At 36.1% G+C, this 17,672-nt stretch overlaps 1 protein-coding gene across 3 annotated transcripts in view; it reads left to right on the top strand.

Moving 5' to 3' along the window:
• Gria2 (glutamate ionotropic receptor AMPA type subunit 2) overlaps positions 1-17,672 on the top strand; it is a 127,469-nt gene that overhangs the window by 69,863 nt on the left and 39,934 nt on the right. For 2 of the 3 annotated variants that reach the window (XM_048363898.1, XM_048363899.1), the window contains exons 4-6: positions 6,234-6,430; positions 12,079-12,132; positions 17,216-17,377. In XM_048363898.1, coding sequence (XP_048219855.1) covers positions 6,234-6,430; positions 12,079-12,132; positions 17,216-17,377 — 413 coding nt within the window. The remainder of the gene's footprint in view (positions 1-6,233; positions 6,431-12,078; positions 12,133-17,215; positions 17,378-17,672) is intronic. The other variant, XM_048363900.1, reaches the window with a different exon arrangement.

Raw genomic sequence — 17,672 nt, 5'->3', positions numbered from 1 at the left:
GACAGACAGGTGAAGATGGATGAACTTACGTACTTCCAAAGAGAATCTGGGACATTTTAAAGTGATTTTTATTAATTCTTCAGATATATTAAATGTAATTGAAGTGATGAGATAATCTCCAATTATTAAATTATACACATTGATATGAGTCAAGTGCATTAAGTCGGGTGAAGAACATTAAAGAGATAATATTAAGTAATTATAGCTTAAAGCCAAAGTGACGTTATGGATGTATTTTCCAGGTACCATCAAGTAGCTGCTGATGTTTTAATGTGAAGAGTATCAGCCAGGCCTTTCAACTAAACCCATTTTCAGAGATAATGTATAATGCACTAAAACACTGGCAAAAGCTTCACCTCTTGGCTCATGGAAATTGGATTATTGCTCTCAGATGTTTTGTAATTAGTGATTTAATTTTCATGGCTTTGACATCATTTTACATTTAAAAATGATCCATGTATTCACCGTGTGAGCTACGTTGTTTCCTGGTTCCTTTTCTTCTCCTCTGCTCTGGGAAAGGCATTTCTCCATCCATTGTTACATGATTTGGAAATTTACCTGTTCGGAGAGGCTAGATCCTACCAACATACTGTTATTATGATATCTAATAAATTAATTGTCTTTCAAACATGCCTTGAAACTTCCTGACAGGACTGCCAGTCAGATGAAGAAAGACGCAAAATCGTTCTATTCTACTTCCTTGAACTGCTCTTTACAAAGATAGCTATTAAGTCCTTCCTGCTTCCAAACTGTCCACCCAAATACTGAGACAACCAATCAAGAGACCAGATCCCAGCTGCAAACCAGCAAATGATCTATGCACAGAATCGTCTCAGATGAGGTTACAACCCTGGTGATAGTTCTGAGGTTGTTCATCTGGTGCTAGGCGACCTTTCAAGATGGCTAGTGTCTCCTCCTCAGCCAGAGCACACCCACCGAGGACTTGCTGTCCTTAGCAGCTTGTTATTATTCCACAGAGAGCAACGGATAGAGCTTCAGTGCATTGTAAGCCAGAAATTAATGGACTGCCTCTGTTCACACACCAGATGTACTTTTAATCTTTCAAGATGTATCTGGTATGTTTGAATAAAAGCTTGATCAAGATGAAGCTTTTATTTACTGTTTTATTATTGACAAGATAAGGCAATACATTTCTATAGATAATAGTTAAAGCTCAAGTAATGTCTTATATTTACTTGTATTTCTTGGACTTAATTTTGAACAAATCTTGTTGATCCTCTGAAAAGAAGGCGCTTGGATTCACTTCCACGTAAATGTCACCGTACTCTTAAGACAAAAATACTTCCAAAACATCAACTTCTTTTCTGACATTCCATACAATGCTGATGAGGGAACTCTGTGCTAATCTAACTGCATTTAGGTATGCTGCCATGCTTAAGTGATCACAAATAGTAGCTTTTGTTGCCTGAAAGAATGATACGTGCCGTGGTTTTAAAATGGAACAATGACAATATCATTCAGAACCATCATGTAGTCTGAATCTTTTGGCAGTCTTCATTTAAAATTTCCCCCTTTGGTGTAAATGACAACACTCAGCTCTTACTTGCATTTAGGCTCAAGGCCTTTCTTACACTCTGCCAGTGTTATTAATGTTAGATCTAGATAAGACTATCAGCTACTGCTATTAATACGTTGGGCTTCAGGAAGAATGTCAATGAATGAAGAGGTTATATAGCAAGAGCCCATTACTAAATAATAAACACATAAATTTAATGTAATTTGATATTTTTAGACTAGTCAATCTTTACTGTAGCCAAATTCTCTAAGACTTTAATGACACTGAGAACTTAGAATTGGACCCTAACAATACTCATAAAAGTTTGCAGAACAATTTTTTTTAACTCATCTATTTATTTTAAACTTTTTTTATTGTCAGTTGTGGGCTTGAACTCAGGACCTGGGGGCTGTCCCTGTGTTCTTTGTGCTCAAGGCTAGTGTTCTATCGCTTAAGCCACAGTACCACCTCCCAACTCATGTATTTATAAAGAGAATTAGTCACTTTTCCTAATTGGTTTGTATTTTAAAATAAATATTATATGTATCGACAGTTTTCTTTGTTCCAAATCATTAAAGGAACAAGAAATCTGAAATTTCAATATCTTGTTACTCTAACAGGAATAGTAGAGTTGAATGATTAAAATTTATTTTTAATACTGAATAAATCAGTGACTATGTGAAGGTCCCAGGGTCCATTTGAGTTTATTCTCTGGATTAAGAGATAAATGTATGTATGAAGATATTCTCCTTAGTTTGGATGGAAGAAAAAGAAGTAGCCCTCAAATCATACTTTCTCTCCTCACTGTAACCTAGGACCGACAGAAGATGATAAATTAGGCTGAAGAAATGCTCAACAGTAGAACAGTTAAGGCCCAGATTCTGATCCACAGCACTGAGGATAAAAGAGAAAAGAAAAAAAAGAGCATGAAATTTTGCTATGTTTGAACATCTTAATTTCAACTTCAGAGTTATCCAATTTTGGTGTTACTGAAAATTTAAAACTATTACCCACACAAAATTAGACTTAGCAAAACAAAAAAAATTATGCAATTGTGTGAACAAGGGATGATGCAGAGAGAGATTGAAAAAATTGGTTGTGTTACAGAAAACAAATCGAAGCCATGGATTAGTAAGCAAAGGACAAATTGCATGTAGGCTCATTCTCTGGATTGTGAAGACTTCTGGCAGTCTTCTGGAGGTGGTTTGCTATTATTCCCTGTCTTCTGACTGAAGTAAATTAATCAAACATGACATAACTCTACTTGAGCTGTCTAGCTTCTTAATAAATATATGTAATTTTTGTTGGGTTCTACAAGTTACAAAATATTAATCCTAAGAGTTTTAATAATAGAAAATCTACTATAAGTTACTTTTGACACTGAACAAATGAGTTTGAAAGTGAGGCACTTTTAAAGATCCCATTCTTCTTATTTTATATACCATTTCCATATTCTGACAGGATGAGCTGCCAATAAATTTAATTTTAACTATATTACTGGTTGGAATCCACTTATAAATTTATAAGTGGGCTTATATGAAAATTTTCTTCTAATATCTGTCAAAGATGAGATAAAATGTCAAGGGCATCACCATGTATAAGTTTTAGTATGAGGAAACCAAAAGTTAAATAAGAACACAATGGAATGATGTATTGCATAGAATAAAGGAAGCTCACTGCAACTGTTCGATGAATAAAAACAGGCATGCTATTGCATCACCTATAGATATGTTTTTGGGAAGGTAACTGGAGAAAGTTGAACAATCTTTGAAATGTGGAAAATAATACTGGGAGAATAAAGGAGGTGGAGTAACTTAGATTTCTTTTTCCTACTTGGGAAGAACATAGACTAAACTTAATAGCTGTTTTCAAACTCACTGCTGGCCGCTGAATTGATATGATGACCAGCTGTGCATCTTATGTCTTCCCTGATGATGTAAAACAGGAAAGTGACTTGTATTTTAGTTGAAAAGATTTAATTTACTTAAAATGAACAGAAATCATAGGCGTTCTGTGATGTGTTCCAAAATTTTATCACTGAAAGTTTTAAAGTTGACATGTGATGTTGTTAACTCATCCTTGAAAAGAAAATCATGTTTATTTATGTCTTTTTGTTCACATGAGTAGATGCAAGGAAGTTTTTCTGTTTTATTACTCCCACAACACTTTAAGTTCAGTTTAAGGTTCAGTCATCAATTTGGATTACAGTAGATAATTTTAATATTTAAAGAGATATTTTAATGACAAAATACAGTAATAGACCACCAGGAACTCTTTTTTTATTTTAAGTTTTTATTATCAAACTGAATTATAGAGAGGTTACAGTTTCATACATTAGGCATTGCATACATTTCTTGTACTGTTTGTTACCTCATCCTCATTCCCCCTCTCCCCTCCCCCTTTCCTCCCCGCCATGAGTTGTTCAGTTTATTTACACCAAACAGTTTTGCAAGTATTGCTTTTGTAGTTGTTTGTCTTTTTTTTACCGTGTCTCTCGATTTTGGTATTCTCTTTCAATTTCCTAGTTCAGCCAGCTTTATGACTAGTATAAAGTCAATTTTGTTTCATTTGCATGATCTTTCTTTTTTTTTAAACTATCTAAAGACAAAAAACCCAACATCGTATTTCATCTGTATTAATTTTGATCTTTATTTGGCAAAATAATTATTGTTTTAAATATAATCACAATGTCAATATGACACTTAGTCAATAATCAATTAATAGATCACTTGTAAGTGTTCAGGATAGTTCCGTGTATCACAGCTGGTTAATATATCTTGTCAGAGTTTTATTGTGTAGTCTAGCACTTCCTGCCATCTAGATACGGCATCTGCAGTCCAGGTGTGCCGTCAAGCAAACACTCTAATTCCTTGAGCCATGCTGTCTGTTACCCTGGGAGACACCGGTAGAAGGGCTGCTATCTGGTGCTAGCCCCAAGGAAAACTATTAAACCATAGCTGAAAAACTAAAAAAGCTTGAGAGCATGGCTCAAGTGGTAGAGTACTTGCCTAATGAGCATGAAGCACTGAGTCCAAACCTCAGTTATCATAAACTATATTGTATTCTAGTCATTGAATTTAATAATTTAATTAATATTTTGAAGTTCATATTAATCCATCTTTAAGAGACCTTCTTTGTCCTAGTACAGACATGTTATTTTGAGATCTTCTTTCTTTTATCTTATCACAAGATACTTGAGGCTCAGGTTACATATTCGTTAACCATATGGATCCTTCAAACTCTTTTCGTATTTTTGAGATAGGGTTTGCTAAGCAATCAAAACTGGCCTTGAACTCAATCCTACTGCTTCAGCCTTCTAAGTGCTGGAATTACAGGGATGTGCCACTGGAACTGGCTTCAATCCATACACTTATTTTGTGGTCTTGGAGGTTGAACTCTAGTCCTGGGTTCTGTCCCTGTTGTGCTCAAGGCTAGTGCTCTTCCACTTAAGCCACAGCTCCACTTCCAGCTTTTTCAGGTTAACGGAATTAAGAGTCTCATGGACTTTCCTGTCTGGACTGGCTTCAAACTGTAATCCTGAGATCTCAGCCTAATGATTTAGGATTACAGGTGTGAGGTACTGCCACCCAGCTAATCCATAAAATTCTTAATGATTTATTTTTCTAGGATTATGATTCAAGGGCTGGGAATATGGCCTACTGGTCGAGTGCTTGCCTCGCATACATGAAACCCTGGGTTCGATTCCCCAGCACCACATATATAGAAAACGGCCAGAAGTGGTGCTGTGGCTCAAGTGACAGAGTGCTAGCCTCGAGCAAAAAGAAGCCAGGGACAGTGCTCAGGCCCTGAGTCCAAGCCCCAGGACTGGCAAAAAAAAAAAAAAAAAAGGATTATGATTCAAGGTCTGCCTGGGCAAAAAAAGTTAGTAAGACTCCATCTTCAATAAATGGCAAAAAGCTGAGTTGAAGGCCTGGGTCAAATAATAGAGCACTTGCCAAGCAAATGTGAAGTTCTACATATAAGGCACTATATAGGCAAAGATAATCATCATCACCATCACCATCACCATCATCATCATCATCACCATCATCACCACCATCATCAAAGTAATATGCTATAAGCAAAGGCATTAAGATAGGTTTTCTGTAAAATATTTTTGTTGTCATGCAAAGGAGTTTATATTTAGGAAATAAAACAAATTTGGTAAAAATATGAACACAATCTTGTCAGAACCACTCTCAGTAACAAAAATAAAATAACAGAAGCTTGCGGAAGGAAGGACAACTGATTAACAACAACCAGAGGCAATAGCACAACCTCGTAGATGTCATTTGCTCTTGAACTACATGGGCTCCCAGAGAGTCATCTCCATGAAAGCCTTCATCATTGTGAAGTGATGAACTATCACAGGGGACACAACAACTTCTATATTCTATGACTGAAGTGGGATCTCTAGGTCTGACTTAAACTGGATGTAATAAAGACATCATTACACTTTAGTTGTATTGCGAAAAGCAGGACAAGCATCCCATTTTGGCGTCATTTTGATCAAAGAGCAGCTTAAATCATGAGTTCTTGCTGTGAAACAGACCGAAGTGGATAGATAATAGAGACACTAGCCATGGCTTTTGGTGAAGTCTTCATCCCTCTATGCACAAATACATCAGGCTTAGGAAGACACGTACTGGTGATTTCACAGCCTGGTCTTGAGCCGTTCAAGTCCCTTTATCAGTCAGCTTTGTCCTTTCTCTCCTAGGCTTATCAACGCTGCAAGCTGTGCTGGATTCTGCAGCCGAAAAGAAGTGGCAGGTGACTGCCATCAATGTGGGGAATATTAACAACGACAAGAAAGATGAGACCTACAGATCCCTCTTTCAAGATCTGGAGCTAAAAAAAGAACGGCGTGTAATCCTCGACTGTGAACGGGATAAAGTAAACGACATTGTCGACCAGGTTTGTCCCACTCTGTTTTCTAATGGCCCCAAATATAGAACCTGCTGCCACGTCAGCATTGGCAAGGAGCAAACGCTCCTTTGTGAAAGGTGCTTGAGCAGCGGTTTTCATTTCATTGTTTATACAGAACGTCATGAAGATGATCGATTAGATTATCTCTTGCTTTACTTAGCTTGTCAATAATGCTGCCGACGGATCAAATTCATCATTTAATTTCAGAATTTTATGTTCTACATGCTAAACATTGCCCCGAATCTTGATATTTTTGAATTGCAAAGTTTAAACTTAATTCTGCTGAACTACTTAGAGATAAACATACAGAAATGTGTTAAGCTAAAATTAGTGGAGTGCTAAGAGAAAAGTGAAAAGATTTTTTAATATTATAATATACTAAGTATATTATTGAGTATATTTTAATATACTAAGCCCATATTGCCATCTAAGTCTACATCTTAGAGAGAATAAACATTTTTGGAAGAAATCATTTTTGTCTTATATATTGAGGAATTTGTGACAATATAAAAAATCTAAATGTCTAAAATCAAAATATGAATGGAATATATTCATTCTGTGTTCACTATTTGAAAAATAAGCTTCAAGTATCTATTTAGAGTGTTTATAAAAGTAACATGATGCCAGCGATAAGGAGGGGTTTATTTATCTCTCCCTAGAATGCCAACATGCTTTACTTTAAGATTTTTTTTAGTATGGGACAACATAAAGTGATATTGTAATGATCAAAATGATAAAAAATCTACCTGCTTTCAAAGTCCCGATAAGTTTCCAGGGATACATAACGATACTGAGTAAAATATTCTTTGATTATATCTGCACCTTTTTCTCGGTCTCTGTCTCTCGGTCTCTGTCTCTGTCTCTGTCTCTGTCTGTCCGTCTCTCTGTCTCTGTCTCTCTCTCTCTCACTCTCTCTCTTTCTGTTTATGTGTGCATATATATGCTTGTGGCTTGTATTTTCTTGAAACAAAAATATACAATTGAGGGGCTGGGAATGAGGCTTAGTGGTAGAGTGCTTGCCTAGCATGCACAGAGCCCAGAAATCAATTCCTCATCACCACATTCACAGAAAAAGCTTGAAATGGTGCTGTGGCTCAAGAAGTAGTGTGTTAGCCTTGAGCACAAAGAAGCCAGGGATAGTGTTCATGACCTGAAGCCCAAGCCCCAGGACTGGCAAAAAAAGTATATGTATATATATATATATTATAATTTATATTCATTTTGGCACATATAGGCTTTAAGTAAAAAAGTATACAGTCATTAATACAGCACAATACATGACATTCTACCAACATAATAATTGATGAAGCCCTAACTAATATATTATACAAACCTTGAGGCATGGAAACTGCATGTCTCATTAAATATTGAATAACTAAATAAAAATAACTTGTGATCACAAAGAACTAAATGCTATATGCCAGAGAAGTGAATAATTTCAGTAGAAAAATCTTAGTGCCCATCCCAAGAGAAAGTTAGGATATGTTTTTAATCTGAAGGTCTCTTGTTCAAATGTGAACCTCAAAATACAATTTGAATTTCATAGGAGGTTCTCATTAAAACTGAATTTTAATAATATTCATTAGTCTGGCTTAAATTTTGTAAGTATTCCTGAGTCATCTCAATAAAAGTTACCAAAGAAAAGTTTCTACAAAAATAAGTCTTTTCAAAACCAGAAGAGAGAAATTGGAAAGAAACTGGGGCATTATGGAAATCTTGTTTTGAATATGTGATCATGGTTACATAAATGTTTATTTGGACAGATCTTCAGCAGGCAGAGTGGTTTGTATGAGACTCTTCAGTGAATGCAATGGATAGTGTGTCATTTCGCTGGTATTTATTAAGGGGAAGCCTAGTTCATGGCGCAGCATTCTGTGAACTTGTTTGGAAGGGAAGAAACAAATGTATACACACAACATCACACTATTTTGAGCTATAATTCAATGTGGTAGTTTTAGCTCTCATTGTTGTAGCCAAGGATACATCACGTTATAGAGATCGACAAGGTTAGTTTTGACTTATAATTTTGGCGGTTTCTGTCCATGGTCAATGCGACTCTTGCTTTTGGCAGTGTATCACAACAGGAAGGTGGTGGGGCGTGCGGGTGAGGAAGCTGTTCACCTTAGTATGTTGTAAGGAAGCAAACAACAACAACAACAACAAAAAGACAGCAAGTGAGCAAGAGACCAGGGCCTTACAGTCCTCATTCAGAACCATCTTCTTTTGATCCACAGACTTGACTTCCATGAAGACCCTTCCTTTGAATGGTTTTCCAATCTTGCTGTGCTGAGGAACAAATCTCCCAGTGCCCTGTGGGAGAGATTTAATTCCAAAGTACAGCCGTGCTCTACAGAGTACGGGGGAGGCAGTATCCGTTCTTACAAGGGAAACGATCATACTGGAAAGTCTCCCACAAAGGTGGCATTTGGCTCAGATTCATTCTTTTAGTCATCAAATAAATGTTTCCTGACAGATACTGCATTATGTCAAAAATAAAGCAACAAAGTAGAATGGTTCCATTGAGGTGTGTTATTATATTTACAAAAGATAATATTAAGCCAGGTTCAAGGGCTAATGCCTATAATCCTAGCTACTCAAATGGTTGCGATTTGAGGATCAAGGTTTCCAGCCAGGCAAGAAAGACCATGACTCTTTTTTTTTGGCCAGTCCTGGCCTTGGACTCAGGGCCTGAGCACCATACCTGGCTTCTTCCCGCTCAAGGCTAGCACTCTGCCACCTGAGCCACAGCGCCCCTTCTGGCCATTTTCCATATATGTGGTGCTGGGGAATCGAACCAAGAGCTTTATGTGTAAGAGGCAAGCGCTCTTGCCACTAGACCATATTCCCAGCCCAAGACCATGACTCTTATCTCCCATTAATCACCAAAAAGATGGAAATGGGTCTTTAGCACAAGTAGTAGATCATCATCCTTGAGCAAAAATACTAGGGCAAAGCAGAAACCACTGACGCAAAATAAAAATTAATATTAATTATAACAATGGAATATACTAGAAATGAAGAGAACGGTGTGTTCTGAGGGAAGATTACTGAAGGAAATAATTTAGATCCAGAGAATCTGCTAGACATCACCAGACAAACAGAGAGGTGTGGTACATTCTAAACAAAGAAAACTATCCACTTACTAGCATCTGCAGGAAAATATAGATAAGCCAAATCTCTCTTCATAGTATCTTGATGCTAACAATAGAATTAATCTGTTTTGATTTTCAGTTTCAATTATCATAAGATAATAAAATCTTAATGATCCTTCTTTCCTTCTTTCCTTTCTTCCTTTTTTCTTTTCTTTCCTTTTATTTTCTCTTCTTTTTTGATACTGGTAATAGGGCTTAAACTCAGGGCCTAACATTTTCACGTGTGTTTTTTTTTTTGTTCAAGGCTGGCACTTACCTCAAGGTTTTGCCATACCTCAAGGTTTTGCCTCTTACTGTCTAATTGAGGATAAGAGTCTCACAGACTTTTTTGCCCAGGCTGATTTCAAGCTGTGAACCTTAACTCTGACCTACCTGAGTAGCTAGGATTACATGCCAGGGCCATCGGTACCTTGCTGAAAGCACTTATTTCAAGCTGTAATTTCATATAAAAAGTATTTAGTCATCCAATACATTTGTAAAGTAACTTTATTTTTTCTGTTGTTAGTATCATATTAGTCACTATTACAAAGCAAAGTGTTGATGGTGTGACCACTAATCAGTGTGGCCACTAATTATTCTTTTATGGTCATAGGGACAGTGAGTATTCACATCCCTTCTTTTAATGAACATGAAGGGCAAGGAGGTCATATTTGATTATCATTACTAGGTGTGCCTTAATTCTCAGGAAGATATGGATGTTTCTGAAACAGCATTTACAATAAGCACAACCAACAGATGTCCTTAAGGGAGAGTCAATGGACACAATCATCCTGATTAAGTTCAAGTCAATTCATATACTTTTCATTCAGAAAGACATCTGTTTTTATTTTCATTTTTCCAAAATTTTCCTTTCAATGTAGAGGATTCAGTTCCTTTGAACAAGCAATTTAGTTGTAGTACATAAAAATTGTTGTAGAAAACAATATAAATTCCGACTTCCTTTATCAAGGCTACTACTTAATATTGCAGTATCACGTGGCAAAAATCCTTCCTAGGACTCTTGTCCTTGACTTGAGCTAAATGTATTGCTTTGGAGCACCTGACTGCTTGGGATGATGGAGAGTCAAGAAGGTCTTCTCGAAGTAGATAGCAAAGAGGCCGAGTGTCGTGGTTCCTTAATAATTAAGACAGTGGATAAGGTGGGGAAGAGCACATTCCAATTGAAAGAGTCAGAGAAGTGAAATACAAGCTTATGGGGAAGAAGGACATTAGGTGCTTGAGTGAACTGGCTGAAGAATGTAGATTTGGAGAAGCTTGCAAGATAGTTGGATTCTGTACCATATTAATGTGCTTATTATGGGAAATCACCAAAACAGTTTAACTAGATTTAATCTTTTGTTTTGTAGCCTTGACATTCCAAGCTTTCCACCGGGGTGATCACTTTTCTTAAAAAATGGAAATTACCTTTGAATACTGGCTATCCTTGACTCAAACTGACTCAGTTTTTGATTTTTTCAATATTGCAATGAAAGGCACTGGCATTCAGTGGAGACGACACCATTTGAATCTGAGTATTTCCCTGTGCTAGCAAGATGTAGTGTGACACTCTGCTCTCTTGCAGCAACCACAGCTCCAAGTTAGCCACTCCAGCATGAGGGGGAAACTCTGTGCTCTTCAGCCTTCTGTGCTGCAGAGCTGTGGTGTGGTGTTTGGAGATTAGGTGTACTAAATACATCTTGACTTCACATATTTTCATCTGACATTGGATTTATCAGGTATCAGCCATTGAAGGCAGAGAAGTATTTGTACCTATGAACCGGGAATACAGGAATACATAGCTGTTTCACCTGTACCTATTTCCTGCACAATTGATGTAAGTCAGTGAGGGCAAATTGATTCACCCCCATCTGAAACTGCTGTGAGAATTCAAAGATGACTCAGATTTGTGGAGAAAAACACCTTCTCTGATTCTTTGATGTCTAAGGTTAGAAAGAATAAAATTTGAACTAAGCTATAAGCATTTCAAAATATCTACAGTAGGAATGTCATATTAAATATCCATATAAAACTTTTATATCCATATAGTATTTTTTTTCTCCCTAATATTCTTTGAAATTTGTATAGTTCTATCAACTGTATGTTTATTATTGAGGATGCAGGAATATAAAATCTCCAGTGTCCATTTTAGCTGTTTATTATTTTACTAAAGAGACATTGAATTTTAGGAATAAAATTTTGATTTCTTGTGGATTCAATGACTCAATTTTATGCTTCTCAAAACTTTGTGAACTGACTTTCACTGTAACAAAAATGAGGTGATTGTTTTGGTTTAGAGATTGATTCCTTGAAAAATACTAAACAGTAAAACATATTATTACTTTTTCCCAACAATAGTATTCTCTGGTTATAATTATTATGTTCTATTAAAAAGGCTTATTATGGAATATCAAAAAGCACAGTAGGTAAAGCATCAGATCAAAATGTCAGTGATTGTACTTTGAAATATCTGCATTTAATAAATTATTATTTCTTTATTTTCATTAGGTTATCACCATTGGGAAGCATGTTAAAGGTTACCACTACATCATTGCAAATCTGGTAGGTTAAATAATTACTATTTATTACTTTTGCTCTCATTAATTAAAATATTAATTTGGATGGTCACCATTTATCAATGATATGTTTGAAAGTATAATTTGATTATATTTGATTGGTCAGAAATGACAAAATCTTTACCAATATAAAAGTTATAAATTGTAAGTAAGGATGATCTTTGTGTTGCTCTCCCATGGACAACCCCAGAATAAAAAAAAGAGAGAAAAGAGGTATAGCATGCAAACAAATTCTCAAAAGAATGATTGGACTCTGAAAAGGTCTTGCATTTATACAAATGTTGGTGTGTCTTATGATTTCTTGAGTACCAGCTTGTAGATCAGAAAACATTCAGAGCAGTAGCAAAAAGAAAACTGAAACCAAACAAAATGTACAACCCTACAATAAATGTTGTTTGTTCTCATCAAAGTTACTATCAGCATGCTATGGTTATTGTAGATGAAATTTGTTTGGCAATACGGTGCCTGACTATAAACTTTCTCTAAGATTTCCTTTGGCATTTAGTAAAGAGATTCTAAAGAGCTCCCTATAGAGAAGCAAGAGTTAACATAAATGAAACTGTATAATGAGTCTCTGCAGAGCCACATTCAGTGTCAGGAACAGCCTGGACAGTCGGTCCCCTGTGTGAACCTTGCAATATGATGAATAACTCAAGCCACATTGAAAGCTGTGATCTTTAAAAGTGTCCAGATGGAAAAGATTATATGGGAACATTGAGAAATAATGACAGAAGGTGGTTCCTCAGTTTGAGAGTTGATGTATGATACTAGGAAAAAAAGAAAGAAAGTTTGAAGGAACAAAATTAAAAATCTTTAAAAAATGTTCATGCTGCCTTCATAATTGCCAGGGTGAGATCTACCAAATATTTCACCCAATTTTATAGGCCATTCTTCCTTTTCAGAATATTTGGTTTCTTTGCTGTATGAAAGTTCAGTGAGTCTGTTATGAAAACATCTGTTCTCTGCAGCAATTTCTGAGAACTTAGAGGACATGTGGACATTGCACTGATACTTCAAGTTGAAGAATGCCATCCAAAGTTGTGGGGCTTTCTTCATTCACACTCATTGTGTGTGTTCCTTTTCTCTGGTTAATGTCCACGGAGTATTAGAAAATGTGACTATGGGATGTTTAAGAAAACACGAGATATCACCATGGATTAATATCTTCAGAGATTGCTGAATGATTGATTTAGTTGCTCAGCTCAGGTTGGCTTGAGTTTTGAGCTGAGTCATTTGGTGGTGAGGTAGGGGTCACAGGGACTCGGTAGCCACGTCTGCGGCTACATCACCTTATGGACTTAATTCAATGCTTTCAGAAGTGCTTCCACAATGCCAGCAACTTGACATGGTCCCACCTTTAAATTCTTAGAATGTTTACAGGTCATCAATGGGGACTTACTAAGTCTCATGCTTTGAATTTCTGTAAACAAATCATGGGAGGCAGTAGAATCGGTCAGTTTAAATCTGATGTGTTATTGTTATCTGGGGAGTTAATCTTGCCTCTTTCCTACGATTCATGTCTTCTTTGCTTCCTCTCCTTTACATGAATTAAAGTTCAGAGAAGAAAAGAAAACATACAGATACTGATCCTCAGAAAGGGTGGTTTAAAACCTTATTCAAGGTTTCAGTGGAAAGTATTGTTTGGAGTAAAACCACAGTACAGTCACTGTGAATGGATAAGTTTATATAAAAATCACAAGAAAATGGGAAAGTAAGCCTCAACAGTACAAGAAATCAACAGAGTAGATGAGGGATGAAGAAGGAAGGAAGAGCTGAAAGTGGCTACATACTGGGTCATAGACCAGGGACAAACCTCGTTCCATAGGACCCTATCAGAGTCAAACCTAGAGGAAGCAAAAACCAGAGGAGGCAATGTGGAGATGTAGAGCTCTGTTCTGGTTTCCTAGGGCAGAGTGTGGTCTGGGTATCCATGTGTGTATTAGTGAGTAAGCATATGGGAACAGGCAAGGAGCTTAGTAAGAAGGTGTTCTTAGTGAGATTTAGGTGTAGTCTGATTCTGTGAAGCCCTGACTTCTGTCTTCAACTGAGTGATATCAAGAGGGGCCTTTGCGGTTTCTGAGTGCACTAATGAGGCTCATTAGAGAGCGTAGGCTATTAATTTTACCATTGATGAAGGGCTATGAAGAAGTCATTTATATTGCCCAAGGAAAATTCTCTGGGGAAAAAAGATAGATTTGAGCCATTGTCCAAAGGAGAGGATGTACCCACAGGAAGGAGAGGCACGTTACTGTACCTCAAATGGAGCCTCGGAAACCTGGATGAGTCAAAGTACTCAGTAAAAGGTATCTTATCCACAGGACCTTGTAGGAAATAACTGGACATCTGAGTATTACCTCCAAACAACCAGGTAGTTTTTAGCCCTGATTCCTAAGCACAACTCTTTTTCTAGAAAAATATGAAGAAATTCTGAATAAACATATGCTGAAAATCATGAAAACTAACTGAAAGTGAATGTTTAAATCTTGCCATCCACCATCCTGTACATAAATTTTAGGGATGAATATATTCATACTACAGAAGATTGAAGGATTCTGAATGGCCCAAAAGAAAGCAATGCAAAAACTGACAAAATGGATTCTGTGCACTTCACTTGTCTGTGTCCATGACACGGGCTTTAGCTTGCTAATGAATCTTACTTGTGCACATGAAAATGCCAAGTATCTGACTCTGAGCCAGCAAAGTATAATGAGGAACTGGGAAGGAATTCTTTGACATAAAAGATGGATAATATTTACAAATAAAGCAGAAAATGTAAGAAGATAAAGTTTAAAGTTATAATAGTATCTATAGAAAAATAAGGGGAATATTTAATTTATATAAAAAAGTAAGGCAAAAAGATTTTATTGAAAAGGCGGGGGAAATAAAAGAGACCTCTGAAAATTAGTTTGTCCTAAGACAACAGTTTAAATGGTATGAGTTTGAAGATAAAATTGAGACAGTCTCTCAGATTAGAAGAAAATGTCAATATAATATAAAACATACGTGTATATTTATATACATACATGATATAAAACATGTGTATGAAATATATGATATATGTATATTTGACATATATACATGATATAAACATGTATATGATATATACATATTAGTAAGGGTACAGGTTTAATCTCAAGGTTATAATATCTTAATAAAAGACATTCTAGGAAGAGAGAAAAGTTAGAGTAGGAGAAAGAACTATTCTAATATACTAATGGACACAAACCTACCCATCGAATACACACAAGGGTGAAAGAATGAAGACTTACATGAAAATGTCAGGGATAAAGAGAAGCTTTGAAAGTTTCTGACAGGAGGTAGGGAAGTATGTAGGGGTAGGAAGCAGATCATGGACAAGAGGAATTTTAAAGTACATAGTTTTGAGCCAAAATACTACATAAGTGTCATGATAAAAATATAGTTCCTTTCAAATATTCGGTGTCTGAAAATATTTACTATCAATTGTCTTGGAAAACTACTGTGGGATTCTAGTAGAAGAAAGAATAAAACAAGAAGAGAAGCATAACCAAGAAAATAAAATTTAATAAAAAGAAGAAGTGAAGGGGATTTCAAACAGACAGAAAAGGACAGCAGTTCAGGTAGTAATTTCAGAGAAGAAGTGTTAGTATACACTTGAAATCTCAGCACTCAGGCAAGCTTGAGTTTCTGGACAGCCTCAAAAACTTAGTGACATAGTGTGTCTTTTTTCTTTTTTTTTAACTTAAATTATATTATAAAGGGATGTGCAGAGGGTTACAGTTACATAAGTCAGGTAAAGAGTACATTTATTTTTGAACAGTGTCACTACCTCCGCATTATTTTCTATTTTTCTCCTCCTTCCCCCCAAGTTGTATAGTTCGTTTCCAACATAGCCTCTAGTAAATATCACTGCTGAATTAGTTCACCCTTTTCCCCACCATTTTCCCTTCCCCTCCCCAAATCAGATATCCAAAACAGACCCAAAGAAACATAGGCATCATGTTTTCTCTCATTTGTAATGTTTCAACTATGTCTATAAATCTAAAAGTAATGAGTAGTAAAAGACAAACAATAATACTTGGACATGATTAACTAAACAGCATTCTAAACAGTCACACAGTGATAAAAAAGGAGAATATTCTTAAGAGAGGATTTAAAGGGCTCAGTAGCTATGTCCACATAGCCAGACAAAATGATGCGTTAGAAAATGAACTCCAAGAAATGGGAAAAGTAATTTTTTATTGTACTGACACATGTCTTTACAAATGAGACGAATATCTTTTAGAAATTAAATATTCAGGAGAAAAATAGGAAATAAATTTCCTCATTTGTTTGACTATTAAATAAACTTTTGTCATATGTGTGATTGAACTGAGGATCTTGCAAATGTTAGCAAGTAGCACACTATAACTTTGCTTGTGAAGATTTAGTCTTGGTTGCATGAAATGCTTTGTGGAATCAACAGGAAAGATAAAGACAAGCAGAGAGATCTCTAATAGTGAACAAATGGCACAGTTATAAACAATGGTATGAAACAACATTCAAGAAGAAATGAAATTTAGTGTATTATTTGGCTTTGCCATGGCTACCGCTTTGAATTATAAATATGTGACTAGATAAAAGTGGGCGAGGATGTAGATGTTTGGTCATAGATCAAGTTGAATCAAGTTACATGCTCAACTGATACAAACAATAAAAACATCTGAAATAAGAGCAATAAATATTTTTCATCCAGAAATACAGAGGTAAATGTATAGAAGGAAACATTGAAATGGAATGCAGTTAAATGAATTTCAAGCTTAATGTGAAACTGTTTTTAATTTTTTAAAATGACTGCAATGTTTGGTTACTCACTTGTCTTCCGTCACTATTTTGAAGTATTTCTTCCAGTGAAGAGGTATTGGAGAGGGACGAACCAAGAGCCCAACCTCATCCCAGCCTGATGAAGGAGACAGAGTCATAAACCTGTGAAACCTTTCCTGCAGGCTTTTTATCTTTTGTGTTCATTTTAATATATAGAACCATAATGAGCCAAGTTCTATGGAAAATGTCAGTTTTACTTGGATAATATAAGTATGCTTTCTGTCTAGGGGTTTACTGATGGAGACCTATTAAAAATTCAGTTTGGAGGTGCGAATGTGTCTGGATTTCAGATCGTGGACTATGATGACTCTCTGGTATCAAAGTTTATTGAAAGATGGTCAACACTGGAGGAGAAAGAGTACCCTGGAGCCCACACCAGTACCATTAAGGTATGCCTTTGCATCTGTTTTCCCTCTGTTAGGGGAGAGGTAGAGTGTGTAGTTCAAAACAGGGCAAGCATGCAGACTGTGAAACATATGGTTTATATTTACTGCTGCATTTCACAGTACCATGTCCTGCCTCCTTCAATTTTCTTCTATTCACTCAGTTAACCATTTCTCTTCTTTCCATGGATTGAGTTCTGAAGCTGGCTTTGGTGGTAGATAATAAACACAGACTCCTACCTCTATTCACAAGTTACTGACAGAAGGGTAGAAGGCATAGAAAGTATGTGTGTCAAGGAAG

Source organism: Perognathus longimembris, chromosome 16, assembly GCF_023159225.1.
Source record: "Perognathus longimembris pacificus isolate PPM17 chromosome 16, ASM2315922v1, whole genome shotgun sequence".
Classification (NCBI taxonomy): Eukaryota; Metazoa; Chordata; class Mammalia; order Rodentia; family Heteromyidae; genus Perognathus; species Perognathus longimembris.
The sequence above is the reverse complement of the archived record's forward strand: the minus strand, read 5'-3'. Positions and strand labels throughout refer to the sequence as shown.